Below are 20543 nucleotides of genomic sequence, written 5' to 3'. Positions count from 1 at the left end.
GTGTCAGTGCTTCATTATCAAACCCATTCCACTTGCTTATTGTGAGAATGCCCAAATCAATGAAATCCCGTACCATGTTTTCACTGCTACTTTGTACCAAGGCAGATTCTCAGAGCTGTACACATGAGCTGTACACATGCTGCGTTTTTTGCGTAGCTGCAGGGGCGGCGGGTGCTGATTAGTCAAATATGCATGAATAACAAATAAAAAAGTTAACTAGGTGAAAAAAGGTAAGATACACTTTTAAAACTTGTTGAGAGAAAACTAGTCTTTGCTGCTGCCTCAAAGAGGAGCAGGGAGGAGAGGAGGGAGACAGGAGAGGCTGATTCAGGAGCCCAGACACACACAACTATAAATGAACCAAAAATAAATAAATAAACAAGTTTCAGTGTTTTTTCATATTGGATATGGGATGTTATTGGTTATGGCCATGATTTTATGATTATTGAAATGTATACAGTTCTGTTTCATATAGGTGTTCCCATAGATCTAATCTCTTTATTTTCCCCTCAAAATGCACCAGATTGATGCATTTAACTCCAAAATTAAAAAATAAATCTTACCAGGGGAGCATGCCCCCGGACCCCCCTAGACAATTTGAGGCCCACCCCCACTTCGAATCACATGGATAGGTTCCTAAATACATTTACAAATACATTTACCATATAGTAAATAGTAACCCATGTCCATATGTTTATTTGTGGGTAGTAGATTTAAACTATAGGGCTATCACTATGGGCCCTGCCTGGAGCTGTTCTGCCATTGTGTGAAGGGTCTGCTAACAAGCGACCAACAGAAAGGTTAATGTTAATGTTGTTGCATTACCCGCTACCACCACCCCCAAGTATATTTCAGATCTGTGGGAAACACTGTCCTCTTAAAATAATCAGGGCATTTGCATCAGGCTGACATCTAGTGGTCAACAGGCACATTACAGCGGAGCCCTCACAGCACAAGCGCACCTCACAAACTTGAACAGCGCCAGAGCATGATTAGCTCAAAGTGTATATTTAATAAAAAGAGTGTGCACAATTTAATAAAATGACTGCCACTATTTATGAAACCCAACTGTAACAGTTTTCGAAATGTCGAAGTTTATCAAAATGTAGAAACGCATAAACATCATTGATGGAATGTAACTATATTTACTGAACTTAACTCGAGTATTTGCATTTTTGCTACGCTCTACTTCAAATCAACTACAACTCATACTCAAATAGTGTAATAGTGTACTAAACTACATATATTTGACAGTTATAATTATGCTTATGTTACTTTACTTTGTTCAGTCAGATGATCAATACGAAATACAAAAAAACGTGTAAATGCTGATGCATCAAAGGAGTATAAGTAGTTTAAAAGGGACTTGCCCTTTGCCGCAACATTATAGTGATGAATACATTAATGCATCAATAATTATAATCCAGTAATATGATGTATTTCATTCTAAAATAGGCTACTCTGCATGAGGATTATTTGTGGTACTTTGTATTGGATACTTTCGTACTTTTATACTCTAAACATGTTTGAATGGCTATTTGTACCCTGTGCTATTACTTGGTGTCAACAGAACAGAAAGAGGTCATGCAGTCGTAACGAAGCACTTGGAATGTTTCAATGTCTTGGGAAATGTTTGTTTCGGTTCTGATTAGATTTTAGTTTTCAAAGCAGAAGACAAAAACAGGGGTAAACTAGATTGATCTTACTACAAGAAACTGGCCAATGTTGGCAACTATCTTCCAATGAAAGTAGCTGGACAGCCTTTCCCTTCAGGACACTCAACAATTATCATTATGAATGTAAACATATCATCATTGTAAGGGAAACTTCTGTGTTTATCTAATGTTGAATATAGAATATCAATTTCTTTAAATTATACTTCTCTAATTTGAGGATCAAATATGCTACATAATTGTTATATGAAATATTATAAATATTTGTTTTGGGCCAAAACTGAAATGAATCCAGTACTTGAAACATCATTGTAGGTCTTTCTGTGCATGGATAATACATTAAAGAGTAGTGTTGTTAAGCCTGATTGCTGGACGATTAAGGATATTAACATTATCTGTGGTAATAGTAGAAATATCTTATTATTCAATACTTTATAATCTGAAAATATTAATTAATTAATTTTGTTTAGTGCGAAAGTGTAATCTGATCCGGCAAAAATATATGAATCACCACTATTCAACACATGTCTGGTCATTGGAAATATAAAAACAGTCATTAATTGTACATCTGTAAACATCCAAGATATAAAATCAATTCAAAGTTCATCTTCGTACGAGAGCTGGAAGAACGTGTCCTTCAGTCTTTCTGACTCGTTCTCCTCCTCTCTTTATGACAAAGAGTGTCTGGTGTGTGTAAAGGCATCCTGATACTGTAGATTAGCACTGAGGTGCTGATTGGCTCAAAACTCTTCTTCGTCGGAGCGCCATATTTCAACCCCCCAATTGCTCTGCTTTTGTTCGCTCGTTCAGTGAGCACTGTATGATCCCCCCCCCAGTGAAATGGAGGCTCATCTGCCTGCATTCCTTCTGCTATCTGCTTGACAGCAGTGCCACTGCGTATTCCAAGTGGCGCATCCAGGTGTCCCCCCGTGATGGGAGAGGTAAGGAAGACATCTGCTCCTCCAAGAAACATGGAACCTTGTAGCCTCTGAAACCCTGGCTCGTCCTGCAGGGTTGTCTGCCTGAGCCCATCAAGCAGAAAGGTGAAGAAGCATCCCATCTCCTCAGATAGTTGAAGATTAGAATCCTCTCATCTCGAACGACCTCGTGCCTCCTTGCCCGTGGATGGGGGTGCCCTCTGCAGCCGGAGAGTGTGACCCTCTCTCTCTGACCCTTGGCTTTCAGAGCTGTCCTAGTTATTGGGTTAACACTTGATAGGGATGTTTTCCTGAGTGAAGACAACTCAAGGTAATGGATTAGCACATTATCATTTAATTACAAAAATAGGATAGGCCCCTCAGAATTATTTGGGAGCCTTCCTAACACATGCACATGTAAGGTTTGTGTTAGTCATTTAACATGCAAGAATCATATACTCATCAGTCCAAAGCAGAGAAATGTTATTGTAATTTAAAGGCGAGCTAGTCCCTGTGGATATCACCCCTTCTCAATGATTCTAAATGTTATATTAATTCACCATTTGATAAAATATTAGTTTATCAGAAATATATATTTGTCCTCTTCCATAAAACAGGTTTGAGTAATAAATTACCCAATATAAAATCAATTACTCAATATAATTGACTCTTCCCTGCCGACAACGCCAATTTGTAAGGGAAACTTCTGTGTAGCAATGCAGTGGGAGTCACCGACTCAGGAAAGAGACACGGTAGAGCAGGAACTTCGATGTCAAACACTGATGATTTATTTGGAGTTACGGCCGGAGAGATTCACATCACAAGTCACAGCAGTCACGGTGAGACTGCACGGGTGGGTTGCCACGTCAATTCTGGAGCGCCTCTCTCTTGTTAGCCCATTTAAATGAAGCTTAGCGCAAGTTCAATGAGGAAGACCAATACCCCCTGGTGTTACACGTCACTTCAATCTCCTCTTCCATTAAGTAATCAGGGGCGTTACTCCCCAGCTAGCCAATCCTCGCACCTGCTAACCCCTTTAAATCTGCTCTTCCCTCTCTGTCAGTTGTCATTTCAGGTGTCAACGCACAACCCTCCTCCACCTCCTGTCTCCTAATTCAGGGCCAAGCTAATCCTTCTTCCTTCAGACCAGACCGAACCACTTATCACCACCACCAGTGTCTAGACCCCGGGGGGGTTCATCGGAGCGGTTTTCCCCTCCCGAATGATCATCCTACAAACCGGGACCTAATCTCCAAACATCAGTTAATTCATTGTTGTAATCTGTCAATCATCATTTTCTTATACCATGTGTCCCGGTAATAAACATGTATTTCATACATCACGTCTCTCCTGATTGAACTGGTTTCACAGAGAGTAATCAACATATTTCGATAAGATAGCTTAAACAGTTGGGCACACTGAGTCACTTGCGTCCGTCACTTATGGCCTCGAAGATGTCATACCTTGGAGTCCACAAACAACATAGAAGGAAGTGTCCCAGTGCCCCCACAACAACAGACCATCTGTGACCTAGTGTTGCCCGGTCACAGAATGGGAACAATAACATTATGGCTGAAGCAGCCTATGTCCTTAAAGGAGATAAACAGACGTCAGGGTTGGTCCTGTACGTCATATCTAGGAGTCTAGGTCAATAATTTCCCTAACAATCATGAAAGTAAACACAACAATAATGGATTTTGTAAGTACTATTATACTATACTAAGTACTACTATACAATTATTTAAAAAAGATATATGACATGCCCTAGCTTTAAAAAGTCCTTCAAAGTTACACAACAGAGTGTTTTTGTATTTATCAAAAACCCACATTACGATCCATTTGTTTCCAGATATAAGTGCATAATGTATGAATATATGCTTTGCATTATTTCAATAATTCAGTTGGAAAAGAGTAAAAATACTAAATTACAAGTAAAATTCCAGTGTTTATTGTGTATCTTGATGTAAGTAAGTTGTATCAGAAGTACTCCCTATATGCAGATTGGTAACTGTAAGTGCTATCATTTATAATATTGGCAGCAAATATCAAAACAATAACTAAATATATCCGTCGTAAACTAAACCAGAAACAGCAGTATATTTTATTTTGTTAACACTGTAAATTTGACAGCTTTTGAACCCAAACCACCTACTGGTTAAAGCACGTTATTACACGTTTAGAGCAGCGCTGGTTTAGAGTAATGCAATGCAGGTAGATTGTGTTGCTTTTTAATGACTGTTTAAAATGCTTTTTTCTTAATGTCTTTTATTATTATTAACTACTTGTTACTTGTTGCTAGGGACGCTGCTATCGATATTATTTCTGTTATGTTGTGTAACTGTTTAATGGTGTTATCTTTATTGCTACCCCCTTCCCCGTCAATGTATAGTGTTGGTCCACAACGCAAACGTATTAGTTTAACAAAATCTGCATCTAAAATTGTGGCATACGTTATTTTCCCCTGTGCAATTCTCCATTTACTCAACAATAACACATTATTATCCTTGTGTTTATTTATTTGTTTGATTAATAAACACAAGTTGGAGTCCGTCAGGACCGAGGGTCGGAGCAGCTAATTTACTTTAGAGAATATTACACCGGGAAGTAAGTCTTCTCTCCGCTTCGCTTGACAAACCCCGTGATAGTCCTCAAGCTCTGTGATTGGAGAGTGTGCTCCAAGGGTTACGCCGAGCGTCGAACAGCACTTAAAATGGGATGGAACCACGGCAGACTGTCCAAAACTGGATTTGAACGGGTCCACCGCGTCCCCCCCTCCCCCACCCCGTCCCCAGAACTACACATGCTGGCTATTGTGTTTCGCAACATGTTCTCTATCTATGGCACGTCTCTACTGGGAGTTGTAGTTTTAAAAGACGTTTTCGTATTTCCCATAATAAGAAGTTGCCAGTATTAAACTGTGTACATCCCTGGAGGTTTAGGGGATAGGAACACTCACATTTAAAACAAATAATTAATAAATGGCTGAAAATTGCTTGTGCCCATAATGGGCAGTATTAATATATATATACACACATGCCAGCTAAGGTCAGAAGAGCTTTATTTAACAGCTGGTCTTATGTTTGTGACCCCTCCTGTTGTTAATTGATTACATTACATTAATTGATAAGCCTGAAACATGCACTTGTCAAGGTTCAGAGGCAAATTTTGCAAATATGGCAGTAGCCATCGATCAGCTTAAGATAAGATATACTTTATTGATCCCAAGTTGGAAACATTTGCGTTACATCAGCATGTGTAACAGTTGTAAATATGCAGTGGTGTTTATTTACATAATTTAGTATAATCACACAAATTCTGTGTTTTATATTTAACAATTCTGTGTACTTTATTTATTGATTGTTCAATACCTGACAAGGTCAGAGATTAAATATCTACATACATCTTATAAGAGTATAATACATATGTATAATATCAGTTCAAATAAGTGCTTCAACATAGTTAACATTGCTGGAGGTATGCACAAATATTGATAGATGTCTTGTAATGCACTGTTGAGGAACCTGTGACCCAAGTTTTTCATTCAATGCATAACTACACCGTTTATGAATATGATATGTCAATAAATCTTAGAAAATCTTGAAATCTTGAAAGGGATGTGCAAAATAGTCATTATATACAGTCTTTAATTAACTATTAGTAGAGAATAACGAGTAATGAATATCTTTATAGGGATCCTATACATCAAATGATCTGAACTGGAGTGGTGGTTTGTTACTGGACTTCTGTGCTAGTCATGGATTGGCCATAACAAACACCATGTTCGAACATAAGGATGCTCATAAGTGTACGTGGTACCAGAGGACCCTAGGCAGAAGGTCCATGATCGATTTTGTTATCGTATCATCGGACCTGAGGCCGTATGTTTTGGACACTCGGGTAAAGAGAGGGGCGGAGTTGTCAACTGATCACCATCTGGTGGTGAGTTGGGTCGAGTGGCGGGGGAAGCCTCTGGATAGACCTGGTAAGCCCAAACGTGTAGTTCGGGTGAACTGGGAACGTCTGGAGGAGGCCCAAGTTCAGGAGGCCTTCAACTCACACCTCCGGCAGAGCTTTTCGGGCATTCCTGTGGAGGTTGGGGACATTGAACCAGAGTGGTCGGTGTTCAAAGCCTCTATTGCCGAAGCCGCGGCGGGGAGCTGTGGTCTCAAGGTCCTAGGTGCCTCAAGGGGCGGTAACCCTCGAAACTCCTGGTGGACACCGGTGGTCAGGGAAGCCGTCCGACTGAAGAAGTAGGCCTTCAGGGATTTGTTATCCCGGGGGACTCCCGAGGCAGTTGCAAGGTACCGACAGGCCCGAAGGGCAGCAGCCTCATCCGTGGCCGAGGCAAAGCAGCGGGTGTGGGAGAAGTTCGGAGAAGACATGGAGAAGGACTTTCGGGCGGCACCAAAGTTGTTCTGGAAAACTGTCCGACACCTCAGGAGGGGGAAGCAGGGAACCATCCAAGCTGTGTACAGTAAGGATGGGACGTTGTTGACCTCAACTGATGGAGTGTTAGGGCGTTGGAAGGAACCCTTTGAGGAACTCCTGAACCCGACAACTCCGCCCTCTATGTTAGAGGCAGAGCTGGTGTATGACGGGGGATCAACACCAATCTCCCGGGGGGAGGTCACTGAGGTCGTCAAACAACTCCACAGTGGCAAAGCCCCGGGGGTGGATGAGATCCGCCCAGAAATGCTGAAGGCTCTGGGTGTTGAGGGACTGTCATGGTTGACACGTCTCATCAACATTGCGTGGAAGTCGGAAACAGTACCGAAGGAGTGGCAGACCGGGATGGTGGTTCCCCTTTTTAAAAAGGGGGATCAGAGGGTGTGTGCCAATTACAGAGGCATCACACTACTCAGCCTCCCCGGGAAAGTTTACTCTAAGGTACTCGAAAGGAGGGTCAGGCCGATTGTCGAACCTCAGATTGAGGAGGAACAATGCGGATTCCGTCCTGGTCGTGGAACGACGGATCAGCTTTTTACTCTCGCAAGGATCCTGGAGGGGGCCTGGGAGTACGCTTATCCGGTCTACATGTGTTTTGTAGACTTGGAGAAGGCGTATGACTGAGTTCCCAGGGAGTTACTGTGGGAGGTGCTGCGGGAGCATGGGGTGAGGGGGTCTCTACTCAGGGCCATCCAATCTCTGTACTCCCAAAGCGAGAGCTGTGTCCGGGTCCTCGGCAGTAAGTCGGACCCATTTCCGGTGAGGGTTGGCCTCCGCCAGGGCTGCGCTTTGTCACCAATCCTGTTTGTAAAATACATGGATCGGATTTCGAGGCATAGTCATGGGGGAGGGGGTCTGCAGTTCGGTGGACTAAGGATTGCACCACTGCTTTTTGCAGATGATGTGGTTCTAATGGCTTCATCGGTCTGCGACCTTCAGCACTCACTGGATCGGTTCGCAACCGAGTGTGAAGCGGCTGGGATGAGGATCAGCACCTCCAAATCTGAGGCCATGGTTCTCAGCAGGAAACCGATGGACTGTCCACTCCAAGTAGGGAATGTGTCCTTACCCCAAGTGAAGGAGTTCAAGTATCTCGGGGTCTTGTTCTCGAGTGAGGGAACAATGGAGCGTGAGATGGGCCGGAGAATCGGAGCAGCGGGAGCGGTACTGCAGTCGCTTTACCGCACCGTTGTGACGAAAAGGGAGCTGAGCCAGAAGGCAAAGCTCTCTGTCTGCCGGGCCATTTTTGTTCCTACCCTCACCTATGGTCATGAAGGATGGGTCATGACCGAAAGAACGAGATTCCGGATACAAGCGGCCGAGATGGGTTTTCTCCGCAGGGTGGCTGGTGTCTCCCTTAGGGATAAGGTGAGAAGTTCGGTCATCCGGGAGGGACTCGGAGTTGAGCCGCTCCTCCTTCGCGTCGAAAGGAGCCAGTTGAGGTGGTTTGGGCACCTAGTTAGGATGCCACCTGGGCGCCTCCCTAGGGAGGTGTTCCAGGCACGTCCAGCTGGGAAGAGACCAAGGGGTAGACCTAGGACCAGGTGGAGGGATTATATCTCTTCGCTGGCCTGGGAGCGCCTTGGGATCCCCCAGTCAGAGCTGGTTGATGTCGCCAGGGAAAAGAAAGTTTGGGGCTCTCTGCTGGAACTGCTACCCCCGCGACCCGACCACGGATAAGCGGGAGAAGATGGATGGATGGATAGATCCTATTAATATCTAATAATAAAAATAATGAATAACATGCTTTAACCACTAGGTGTCCCTTTATATCAGCTGTGCACCTTTATGGTGTAAATACAGCCTATCTACCAATTGGATCAAATATAAAAGTCAGCCGAATTAGTGTTGATACTGCAAGGAGACGTATTGTGTGAAAAGAAATGCAAGATGTTGTTTAACTACTGATATATTTATGATCCACGTCACGTATTCAGTGTTGGCGGCAGTTCCTCATGTTTGTCTAGAAGTCTTCTCATCAGGGCTCTATAAATAGAGAACTACGGCGGATATGTAATATTTAATGCAGCCGAACCGTGTATTACAATGCCGTTATGTGATGACTTTCAAAGAGAAAAGCAAGCACACTCGGAATCAAGTATTATTATTTTTTTTTTTAAATGTTTTCGGTCTGTTGACGATGTGCTGTGAGATGTGAGACTGGAATTGCACAGGGGAAAATAACGTATCTTTAGATGCGGATTTTGTTAAACTAATACGTTTGCGCTGTGGATCAACACTATACATTGACGGGGAAGGGGGTAGCAATAAAGATAACACCATTAAACAGTTACACAATATAACAGAAATAATATCGATAGCAGCGTCCCTAGCAACCACCTTGGTAACAATGAAAACGTTCTATGGACGTAATTTCCTGAAGTAATCTTCGTAATAACTAGCAAACTAAAGATCATGTACATCCACTGCACACATAATCTGAAATAACAACTCATATGTCTCGCATCAAATGACATCAAAACGCATTTTAATGGCCAAACTAACTTTAAAATAGGCATTTTCCACCGAGAATAAAACGAAGTTCGGCCATGTTTTTTTTTCTTTTTTGCAGGGCGAAATTTGAAGATCACGTGACATAGATGCCAGCCATTGGAATGAATGGTGAAAAAAAACGGGGTTTGTCAAACAGAGCACATGGTGTAGTCCTAAACGATAGCTGTGGATTCTGGTTAGTGTAGTGTCTTCTGCCATCCTTTACTCCGAAAAAATATTTGTTTCTCCGAATCGAAGGTGAAAAATACAAAAGCATTGCACACAATTTAAACCAATCAATGTTGTGTAATTAACAAGGATAATCTGGTGTTTTTTAGTCGATGAGTAGTGCAGATATCACTGTAAAATCAATCGACAGTAAGGGGAATACTTACTTCCGGGTGTACAATTCTCCGTTATCCAATGGGAATGGACGCTCACATTGCCTTTAAGGGCAGCCGACACAAACGAATGCCGTGCTTCCATGAGCGTCAAATCCCGCCGCAGATGGGAATACATTGTAATCAGTTGAAAGCTATTTGCGTCCCTTTATGAAGCTGAAGGAGCCTAGGAGCGTCACAACTGCACGCCACGGACACTGACCAAACGTCGCTCCTGGACGATTATGGAGTGAGAGTGTGTTGGATGATCACCACTTGCATTTTGAGAGATTTATTCAACAGTGAAACACCCATGACGTTTTCGGTCAGATTTAACCGCCATAGAAAATGAATGGGTATGAGTGTATTATGTTCATCCTGCAGATGGAAAACATCTATATACGCACACACACGTTACGGGAACTTCTTCCTTTCTCTCACTGTATGATACAATGTATCATACCTTCTCACAGGTGCGAGCTCTGTGCCCCTCGAGAAACACAAACCTCTCACTTTCTCGTGCTAAATGCGCCTTCCTTACTGGCTAGTTAGTTATATTTGTGCCTTGCTCACCTTTGACTCATTGACACAATGAGCAGGCGACCGACCGATTAGGCGGTTTTCTGTACGAGGGGCTCTGGACACATTTTTGAACCAGATGAAGAGGAGATTGAACCAGATGAAGAGGAGATAGAGGAAGATGTCTCAGAAATGGAAGACAACAGCGATCCAGACTATGAGCCTACAACAGACCAGGAAGAGGCACCTGAGGGAGAGGCCCCTGAGATAGAGGCCCCTGAGGGAGAGGCCCCTGAGATAGAGGCCCCTAAGGGAGAGGCCCCTGAGATAGAGGCCCCTGAGATAGAGGCCCCTGAGGGAGAGGAGGGAGAGGCCCCTGAGATAGAGGCCCCCGAGGGAGAGGAGCCTGAGGTGACATTCCACAATTTTGCATTGCCAACTATGTGCGTGAACACACGTGAACACACACACACATGTTCTGTTATGGTATATTTCTCTTTCAATAAATGTTCATTGAGGAAAACAGTATCAGTGTCTTATTTTTATATTCATCACAGTGAATGCGGAACTTGATGGGCCCACCGGTGGGTCTGGACCATGACATGAAACACTGGCTTGCTTGTATCAAATCAATACATCCCATACATCATTGGAACGGGAAGAATCTCTGCTACAACACTAACTAAATCATTTCCATCTCCAGTAAACACAGCCTACATGGCAAGCATCTTTATAATATACAGTAATGTAAAATAAGCACTATCTTTGAACTTACTGCCAAAAAGAATATGAAATTCACCCCTGGTGTCATTCTGTCTGTCATCCCTTGATTCTACTTGCTTTGACTGTTCAAATGAGATGTCAACCATCAAAATTGGATAAGGGGTTCTAGAGATATCACTGTTCAAAACACACCGGTCAATTTTGACCGAAAATAGCATGGGAAGGGGGGTATGACCTTACGCAAGAGAAGGGTTAAACAGTGTTACTAGTAAAAGTCCTGCAATCAAACTCATAAAAGTATAGAGTTTCAGCATCAAATATACTTTCAACTACCAAAAGTAAAAGTACTCATTATGCTAAATGGCTTATTTCATAAAAAGGTGTGTTATATTATTGGAATGATGGGTGGAGCTCAGTTTAATGATTGTTAATACTGTTGGGAAGCTTAATCTATAATAGTACATATAATTCGACTTAGTTACTTGATCCTGTATGAGTTCACCATCGAGTTATCCCATTGGCAGATAGCTGCATGTGTACTCAGCTACAGATCCCCATCGGTGACCTCAGGGGCCCCCAGGTACAAAGAAACAAAGCATAGGCATGGATGAATCCGCCGAAGAGCTAGAAAGTAAAACTCAAATGATATAATGTCAGATTGAGGAGTTTGATATGAGACAAATCTGAGTTTGATGAATCCACTTAATGACAAAGTGGGAACTCTTAGCACGGGAGGAGTTAAAAAAAGTCTGTTAAAGAAGAAGACAAAAAAAAGGAATCCCACCTCCCCTTCCTCGCCTCTGAATGGACTAACCCACTGGTTCACATGGCACCCTCCCCCCATGTGTGTGTGTGTTGTTTTTGCCTTATATAGTGCAGAGTTATCCAGCTGCTCTGCCTTGGGACCGAGAGATTAGAGTGCAGCCACACTATCTGCCCGTCTTTATTCCCCTGTTTGAATAAGAAGCCCAAGAAGAGCTTCTCTGCTCCACAGATCTCTGTCTCTACTTCTATCCAGTCAGGCAGCACAAGAGTCAAAATGAACGGCACGACTGATGAGAACTACGAGCACGCTGCCTTTAATGACGGCTCCTTCATGTTTACCTCGGAGTCTGTGGGAGAGGGGCACCCTGGTGAGTAGAGGACCCCCTCTCTGTGCTGATGCTGCAGGATGTGAATGAGGAGTAGTGGTGTTCGACACTTTTATGTTTCACTGATCATTGATGACTCGGAGGAATGTGAAAAAAGCCTGACTGGTGCATGGAGGCACTGTACCAGAAACAAGTAGTTTGAAGAGCCAGACAACTCTGATTTAGATCATGGATCCTGGACTTTATGGCTACTAAATTAGATTTTCGAACATCCTGCAGTTTTTCAACGAAGATAAATCTTGCATGGAAGCTACACATTATATTAAGAATTCACAAGTGCAAACTATGGGTAACTTTAAACGTTGCTTTGCTTCAATTAAAACTTAGTTAACTGAACTTGTAACTTGAATAGTTCGTTTGAAGTCATCAAGGTCACTAAACTAAGTATATTAATACTCAACAACTCCTGCTGTTCACATTATGCTGAGTGTCAAGAGTCAGTTGGTCATTTAACACGATGAACTTACAACCGCAGCTGCTAATGTAGGAGTCACGTTTTAACAGTTATTACAAAACACTGATCCTAAATCATTCAGGGACTCGGTAGTATCATAACATCGTTTTATTGACCCACAGGAAGCCAGTGCAAAGACCAGAGAACTAGAGCTGTTTGGTTGAATGGTTTAAAAACAACCAAATGCAATACATTCTGCTGAAATCACATTTAGCTTAAATCACAAGTCTCACTGGACTTTGATGCAATACATGCATTGAGTGATCTAAATTTGACCCACTATCTTTTTAGCACTTTGGACATGCATATGGCACTGTTGCACATTCCTAGGTCATCACATTCCCATCCTATAGGGGAAACTAAAACAGGGAACTGTAGTATTAGAATATGACAAGCCAAAGTGTAATTATTAGGCCGAAAAGCAGACAGAGAAAAGTAAACTGTATGGCAGTAAAATGTACCCCTACTGCTATAGGATGGTAGAACACCTTTCTCACGGTTACAAAATATAGTGCATTAACATGACTACTGGTGATGACACATGGCACAGCATTAGCCCTGATGTCCAAAGCAAAATATATATGTATTTTCTATGAAAATGTGCAGCTTATGCACAACTGATTTTCTAATTATTATTACTAACAATAAAAAAGGATACAATGACACCACAGTATTATTAGGCAACAGCAAGTTAATAAACCTGTCACTTTAACAGCAGAATAACATCAACAAGGCAACAGCACAGACATGTATAGATAACTCGACAGCGGCTGTAGCCACAACAGCACACATTCAATCAAAAATGATATGCTGCACAGTTTGCACATACCTATAGTATAGTACAACAAACACACATCTTTGTTGTTAGAATTACCTGTCTCATGTTGTTCTCTTGTCCATCATAAATTCCTCCTCACTCTGCTCCAGGTTCAGCTTCTCAGCTCGTTCATCCTCAGTCCGGCTCACTGCGCTCCTTAAAGTTTCATACATTGTATCTTAATCTTAATGACATTAATGTCACAAAACATAAATGATGTCTCTCACCGAAAGTAAACTTCAAAAGAAAACATAGCGAGTGGGTACTGGAGCATCCGTCCGGAACAAATTAGCATGTTAGCAAGCTAGCGCTAGCTTGCACCTGTTGCTTACGCATTATTTTGGTGCGTTTGATTTGCGTCACTGCTTTCCCGCCAGGTGACGCTCCTCAGGTGATAACCAAGGACTGTAGACAGACAGACAGACAGACTGACATTATTTTGTTGGCCTAATTTAAATGTGTACAGTAATTTAATTACAACTTTGTTACAGGTGTACTGTAGGCCCACTTCATATTTGTTACTTCCAACCTTGGTTTATATGTAGGCCTATAGTGTATGGTTGGAACTTTATGCACTTTCTTCTACAGTGGTGCCAGAGGTTATTTGCTCAAGTAGATTTAGTAATAGCCTACCACCAACCACCCTTGTTGTTAAATACAAAAAAAGATGTCTGTAACTTAGTTCTGAAGACCTGTAAATCCAAAACCGAAAGCAAAAGATCATTGTTTAATAGATATTTAATTATTAAATGAAATGTACATGTTCAAAAATATGTATTCATATTTAGAAATATATTTAGAAATATATTTCATAAATTAAACTATATTTTCCAAAAATTTTAATTCTTATAAACTGGAAAACTCCAATAGCTGTTAAAAAAAAGTTGTCAGATGTGATGCAAGGAAAGTACAATACGCAATATGCTGAAGTGGAAGTAACAGAAGGGAAAAGAGTTTCAGTACAGTTACAGTGTTGCATATCACCAAGCCAGGCTATTCCTGGGGCTGTAGCTCCTAACAGGAGTGATGTGTAGTCCTCTGGATAGGTGAAATATGATACTTCAGGCTCTGCCCAGATGAGAAATGTGTGACATGTGCAGCAGAAGGTCACACGAGGAAAACGACCTAGAATAGTAACAATTAACCATGTAATGAAACCAATTGTTTTCCAGATAAGATATGTGACCAGATCAGTGATGCTGTGCTGGATGCTCACCTGAAGCAGGACCCGGATGCCAAAGTGGCCTGTGGTGAGTAACAATGTGTTCCTCTCCAGCAGAGAGAAGAAGAGTACAAATAAAAAAGGATTGTATTTCCTCATATCACTACATGAGTGTATCTTATCCTCCAAATGTTTGTTAGTTAACATGACAAAAACGTATATTTAAATTATGATTTTACTTTTCTGTTGCTGACGAAAATGGTTGTTGCAACTAAAAGGAACAGATAAATAGACAAAAGTAAAAAAATAATAACAAAGACTGCTTTTTAAAACTGAACAGGATCACTATATCACATGTCAACAGAAGGAGTTTCCAAACTGTAATGTTGCTGGAAAATGCACAAAGTTCTATCTTATCAGGATGAAAATGCACTGTAACATACTCTGTGCTTTGGAACAGAGACGGTGTGTAAGACCGGCATGGTGCTGCTTTGTGGTGAGATCACGTCCCGAGCCAACGTGGACTACCAGAAGGTGGTGAGGGAAACCATCCGGAACATCGGGTATGACAACTCAGACAAAGGTGAGTGGAACCAAATGTTTAATCTCTGCACATGTCCCTAAACCACTTACTTTGATGCATCGCTGCATGCATAAACATGAACCAAACAATAAGTCAGTAGGTTTTTTTATATAAAAGCGAGTTAACTCTGGATGTCCGCCTCCCAGGCTTTGATTATAAGACCTGCAACGTGCTGGTGGCCCTGGAGCAGCAGTCCCCTGACATCGCCCAGGGAGTTCATATTGATCGTCTGGAGAATGACATTGGAGCTGGAGACCAGGTCAAAAAAACACTACACTTTTTTTGCACACACACTCTTATCTCAATTTGGGAAACTTAAAATATGCAAAATGCTTCTCACAGTAATACACAAAGAGACAAAAAAACACTGAATCATAGTTCATGTACAGCTTTTTTAGTTAAAGTAAAGTACAATCTTTATTCAAATTAAAAATACAATACTACACTACAAAATAACTCATATACAAGTTCTGCATTCAAGTAAAAGTACTAACATCAAAATATCTAAGTAAACAAAAGTTAAACTACTTATGCAGAATTATATCACTGTTTTGTTAGCTATTAAGGATGTATCGTAAGTAACATTAATATTTCAGCTGGTAAGATGGGGCTATTTAAACTACTTTATCTACTGCTGGGTGATGATTAATACTCTAAATCTGCAAAGTGTTACGACTGGAGCACACAAAAACTTGATAGGACCCAAATGCACGACTCCAGACAAAAGACGATTTCAAAAAAGGTTTTTACTGTGGTGATAAGCAAGGTAATCCATTCTCAAGGTTCAAAAACGATCTGGCACTGAGCACAGGGAACACACAGAATATATACACAAACAAGGAACTCTACAGGTGCAAAGAATAAGGGTGGGGCAGGTAATCAGGTCTGTGAGTATGGTGACAAGGTAGGAGACGAACTACCTGAAAATGAGACTTAAACTAAACAGAGAAATAATATTAACAGATCTACCGAGACACAACACAAATTAACTACCAATCAAAGCTGTCAAATACATCTATTGAAGTGAATATACAATATTTACCACCAAATTGTAATGAAGTAGAAGGATAAAGAACCTCCATGTTGTAAAAGATCAATACTTGAGTAAATGTACCTGGTTACACTTTGCCACTGTGGATACAACAAAGGTATTGATGACGACATAACTTATTATTTGTATTCTCTGGGGACAGGGTCTGATGTTTGGGTACGCTACAGATGAGACAGAGGAGTGCATGCCCCTCACCGTCGTCCTCGCACACAAACTCAACTCCAAGATGGCCGAACTGAGACGTAACGGGACCGTCCCCTGGCTCCGCCCGGATTCCAAGACACAGGTAGGATCTAAATACATACTGAAAAAAGGAACATGAACACACTGTTACAGTGGTGAAGCAATTATCAGTCAATAAGTAAAATGTCATACATTCCATGTAAAACAAAAAACTGTCCTTCTAACTCTATACAAATAATCTGCCACAGTAAAGATTCTCTTCCCAAAAATAATGCAAGATTATTCAAACACAGATGCTATTTGCACCTGAGTGTCTATAGTCAACAATGCCATTTGCTAAGCAGGGGCAAATAGAAACAGTTTTGTCCTTAAGGAGAAAATTACAAAATAAAGATTTCACCTTACTTATTCATGCTTTTCCCACAATTCAAAGTATAATCTGGACAAGACAAGACTTCTAAAGTGTTTACAGCGTAGACATTATGAACCTAAAAACATTGACTGATATGACAGTTAACCTGTTTATATTTAGGTTTTGCACCTTTTGACATTTACATTTGTATTCTTTCCTACTGAAACTACTGCACAAGTTATATCTCTCTCATCATTTTTGACAATGCTGAGTACTTATTTCCACTAACTACCCTTCTTAAAAGTCAGACGCTCATCCAAAAAACAAGCTAAGCATTCAGAGCTAAATTTGGACATCTCATCCAGAGATATCCAGGTTCGAGAGTAAGTCGAGCCGCTGGTTTTCACTATGTTTATCTCACTAGTAGGTGGGGCTAGTAGGTGGGGCAGTGGTCTCCAGAAAGTGCAACCAGAGCACGCTGGTATGCAACATCTGAGCTGTCTTTCCAATAACCCCTCCACCGCTTTCAGCTTGTGCGTGTATCAAATTGGTTCTTTGAAACGCTCGGCACACACTCTTAAGATTTACAGTCCTCCATTTGGAAAGGCTCAAATAAAAAAAGAGCAATGTTATCAATAGATAAAAAAACAGAATTCAAATGAGTTAACATGTCTTAACACTGTTAATTGTATCCCAATTTGAACATGACACAATAGTTTAAGAGTAAATTAATTATTTAAAGATGAACTTTTTTACTCATGCAAAGAAAGCAGCACAAATTGCTTTAAAATTCAGCATAACACATCCTAAAATAAAGCATAAAAAACATACATATACACAAGAAGGAAGGAAGAATAGTGTTGCTTTTCTAAAAAAAAATTCTAAAGAAAAGTTGAAAGATTAATAACAAACAGCCAGTATTTGAAGGCCATAGGGTTTCTGATCACAATTCAAAGAATGTTCCATATTTTGGATCCTAATGGCTAAAAATAGCATTCTCAAAAAGCAGCTGTGGAGGATCATATATAGTTCAGGATCATAAAAAGATTGTGTCATATAACAGGGTGCAAGGCCAAGAAAATAGCTTAAACCAACTCAAAGAAAAACAGGTAGCTGGTGTTGGTTTTATATCTTCTCTCTTATATCTGCAGTAAACATACTAAAGCCTCTCCACTCCGATCCCCCCAGGTGACGGTGCACTACACCCAAGAGAACGGCGCTGTGATCCCCAGGAGGGTTCACACTGTGGTGATCTCAGTGCAGCACGACGACGAAGTGTGCCTGGAGGAGCAGAAGGAGGTCTTGAAGGAAAAGGTCATCAAAGCTGTGGTCCCCTCCAAGTACCTGGACGAGAACACCGTCTACCACCTGCAGCCCAGCGGACGCTTTGTGATCGGGGGGCCCCCAGGTAAAAGTCTTGAAAAAGACCACAAGCCAAAACGTGTTCCTGTTTATACTGTTAGCGCTGCTGGAGGTGAATTTAGACACTTGTTCTGCTTTTAAATCTTGGAAGTAGGCGAAGTTGGGAAAAAATTTCTTACTCGAATATAACAACAGACAAAAATGTTGTAGGTTTTTTATTACCTACCAGATCTATACATAACTTTACACAGCACAAGGATTGAATGATCTTATCTTACAGTATAATACATTCATATAACTCAGTTTTACATTGAGATAGAAGAATAGTAACACGATTTTTGCATTTGTGTGCCATAGAAATGTGAATTGTGAGTGATTTCATTTGTCAGGGCGATGCTGGAGTGACGGGCAGGAAAATCATCGTGGACACATACGGTGGTTGGGGGGCTCACGGTGGGGGAGCTTTCTCTGGGAAGGACTGCACCAAAGTGGACCGCTCCGCTGCCTACGCTGCTCGCTGGGTGGCTAAATCTCTGGTGAAGGCCAAACTGTGCAGGAGGGTGCTGGTGCAGGTGAGAACTACAAATAAGTACACATTCACAGAAATATATTTAATGTGCTTTGCTGGAATAAATCCCATCAATACTGTATTGTATGTGGACTACCAGTCTTCAAAGTCTTACATTTGGTTGAATGATTGTGTCTTAATTGTTATGAGGGTTCGGATGTCCACATCATTTTGGCCATATATATTGTGGTCCATTCAGGTGTTCAAGTCAAGATCTATAAAACAGATCACTGGCACTCTCTGGCAGATGAAAATCTATGTATCACGTATATTTTCTTCCCTGTCTGTATTTTCAGGTGGCGTATGCGATCGGAGTGGCCCACCCTCTCTCCATCTCCCTCTTCACCTATGGCTCCTCTCAGCGGAGCGAGAAGGAGCTGCTGCAGGTTGTCAACAAAAACTTTGACCTCAGACCCGGCGTCATCGTCAGGTCAGCATTACAACTGATAACATCTTATTTGTTGTAATATGCAGAGTGATAGTTGTTTAAAATGTAACTATACTCAGTGGTGATAGAAGTTAAAATAGCAATACCAAAGTGTAGAAGTATTTTATTAGAAGGATTCAAAGGGTCACATATAAACCTGAGAGGTAATGAGATCTTTAAAGGCAGAGGAAAGATGTTGTATGTTGCATGTTGTATTGAAGAAGACGTACAAATAGTATTCAAGTTAACTTGTCAGGAAATGTTTACTAAACTAATAAATCAAGAGAGAAGTGGGGTCATTTTTTCCTAGACTCCTTTTTACAGCCAGTGCATTATTCCCCTGTTCCACACCGTACTTATATGATTGTACTTTGTTACTTTCCTCCTCTGACTGTTATTCAGATGGGTCATGTTTAACCTGTTAACATCTGATTTGATCTTTTATTGTCGTGCAGAGATCTGGACCTGAAGAGACCCATCTACCAGAAGACGGCCTGCTACGGACATTTTGGCAGGAAGGAGTTCCCCTGGGAGGTCCCAAAGACCCTCAACTTCTAGAGTATATGTGTGTATGTGTGTGTGAGTGTGTCAGTGGTGTATAGATAGCTGTCCATGTGACCCTGTAACCCAGTAAGAGAAAATCAGAGGGATGGGTCAGGGTGGGTGCAGACGATCTCCCGTGATTGGCCGAGCTGAAGAGGTTTCATCATCTGTACTTTATGACCCTTCAATAGTAACCTGAAATAAGAGCAGGCTATTTGGTATTTTTGTCTCATAGGTTCAGTGTCAGTCACATGCCTGCAGTTTGTTTCACACATAAAGTGGTTGCTTGCAACTGTTTCTGCCCTAGAATAAGTGAATGACCAAATTTGAAGGGAGAGCAGCCATGCAAAGGTTTTTAAAACACTTCTAATGTCTTAAGAAAAATAACATTTGTTATTTTTTCAGTATTGATGTATACTGTACGATGCTGGTTTCCTTCTGGAAGATCTTAAAGTCATTACATACATTTCAGCCTGAAATCAAATCTGTACCCTGAACATACTGTGTTGGCCCATGTTCAAGATAAAAAAATATGTGACTTTAATGTTATATTAATTTATTTTAAATCAAGAACGTAGTCACGCAGACAAATGTATGGAACCCCTCAGAGGCAAGTGAGAAAAAAAAAATTCTGGTGACCCAATTTTAAAATCTGATCTAAATAGTTTTATTTTCTATGAATATAACATAAAAACAAGGTGACAAGAAGATTTGCTGAAATAATATTATTATTGTTTTA

At 41.2% G+C, this 20543-nt stretch overlaps 1 protein-coding gene across 1 annotated transcript; it reads left to right on the top strand.

Moving 5' to 3' along the window:
* The first annotated feature begins 12014 nt into the window (after nucleotides 1-12014).
* LOC117547048 (S-adenosylmethionine synthase-like) lies at nucleotides 12015-20348 on the top strand. The gene is made up of 9 exons (XM_034217506.1): nucleotides 12015-12284; nucleotides 14746-14823; nucleotides 15196-15318; nucleotides 15465-15577; nucleotides 16512-16655; nucleotides 18093-18307; nucleotides 18652-18838; nucleotides 19131-19264; nucleotides 19717-20348. The coding sequence occupies exons 1-9, from the start codon at nucleotides 12191-12193 to the stop codon at nucleotides 19817-19819; spliced, it is 1191 nt and encodes a 396-aa protein (XP_034073397.1). The 5' UTR covers nucleotides 12015-12190; the 3' UTR covers nucleotides 19820-20348.
* Nucleotides 20349-20543: the final 195 nt, after the last annotated feature.

This window comes from Gymnodraco acuticeps, unplaced genomic scaffold, assembly GCF_902827175.1.
Source record: "Gymnodraco acuticeps unplaced genomic scaffold, fGymAcu1.1, whole genome shotgun sequence".
Classification (NCBI taxonomy): domain Eukaryota; kingdom Metazoa; phylum Chordata; class Actinopteri; order Perciformes; family Bathydraconidae; genus Gymnodraco; species Gymnodraco acuticeps.
Note: the sequence above shows the minus strand (reverse complement) of the source record. Positions and strands in the feature narration are given on the sequence as shown.

Excerpts from the sequence above, each read along its gene's own strand:
- LOC117547048 (XM_034217506.1), top strand. The coding sequence starts at position 12,191 with ATGAACGGCACGACTGATGAGAACTACGAGCACGCTGCCTTTAATGAC. Across the intron at positions 15,578-16,511 it reads ACATTGGAGCTGGAGACCAG|GGTCTGATGTTTGGGTACGC; the intron begins GTCAAAAAAACA and ends CTCTGGGGACAG. Across the intron at positions 16,656-18,092 it reads GCCCGGATTCCAAGACACAG|GTGACGGTGCACTACACCCA; the intron begins GTAGGATCTAAA and ends CGATCCCCCCAG.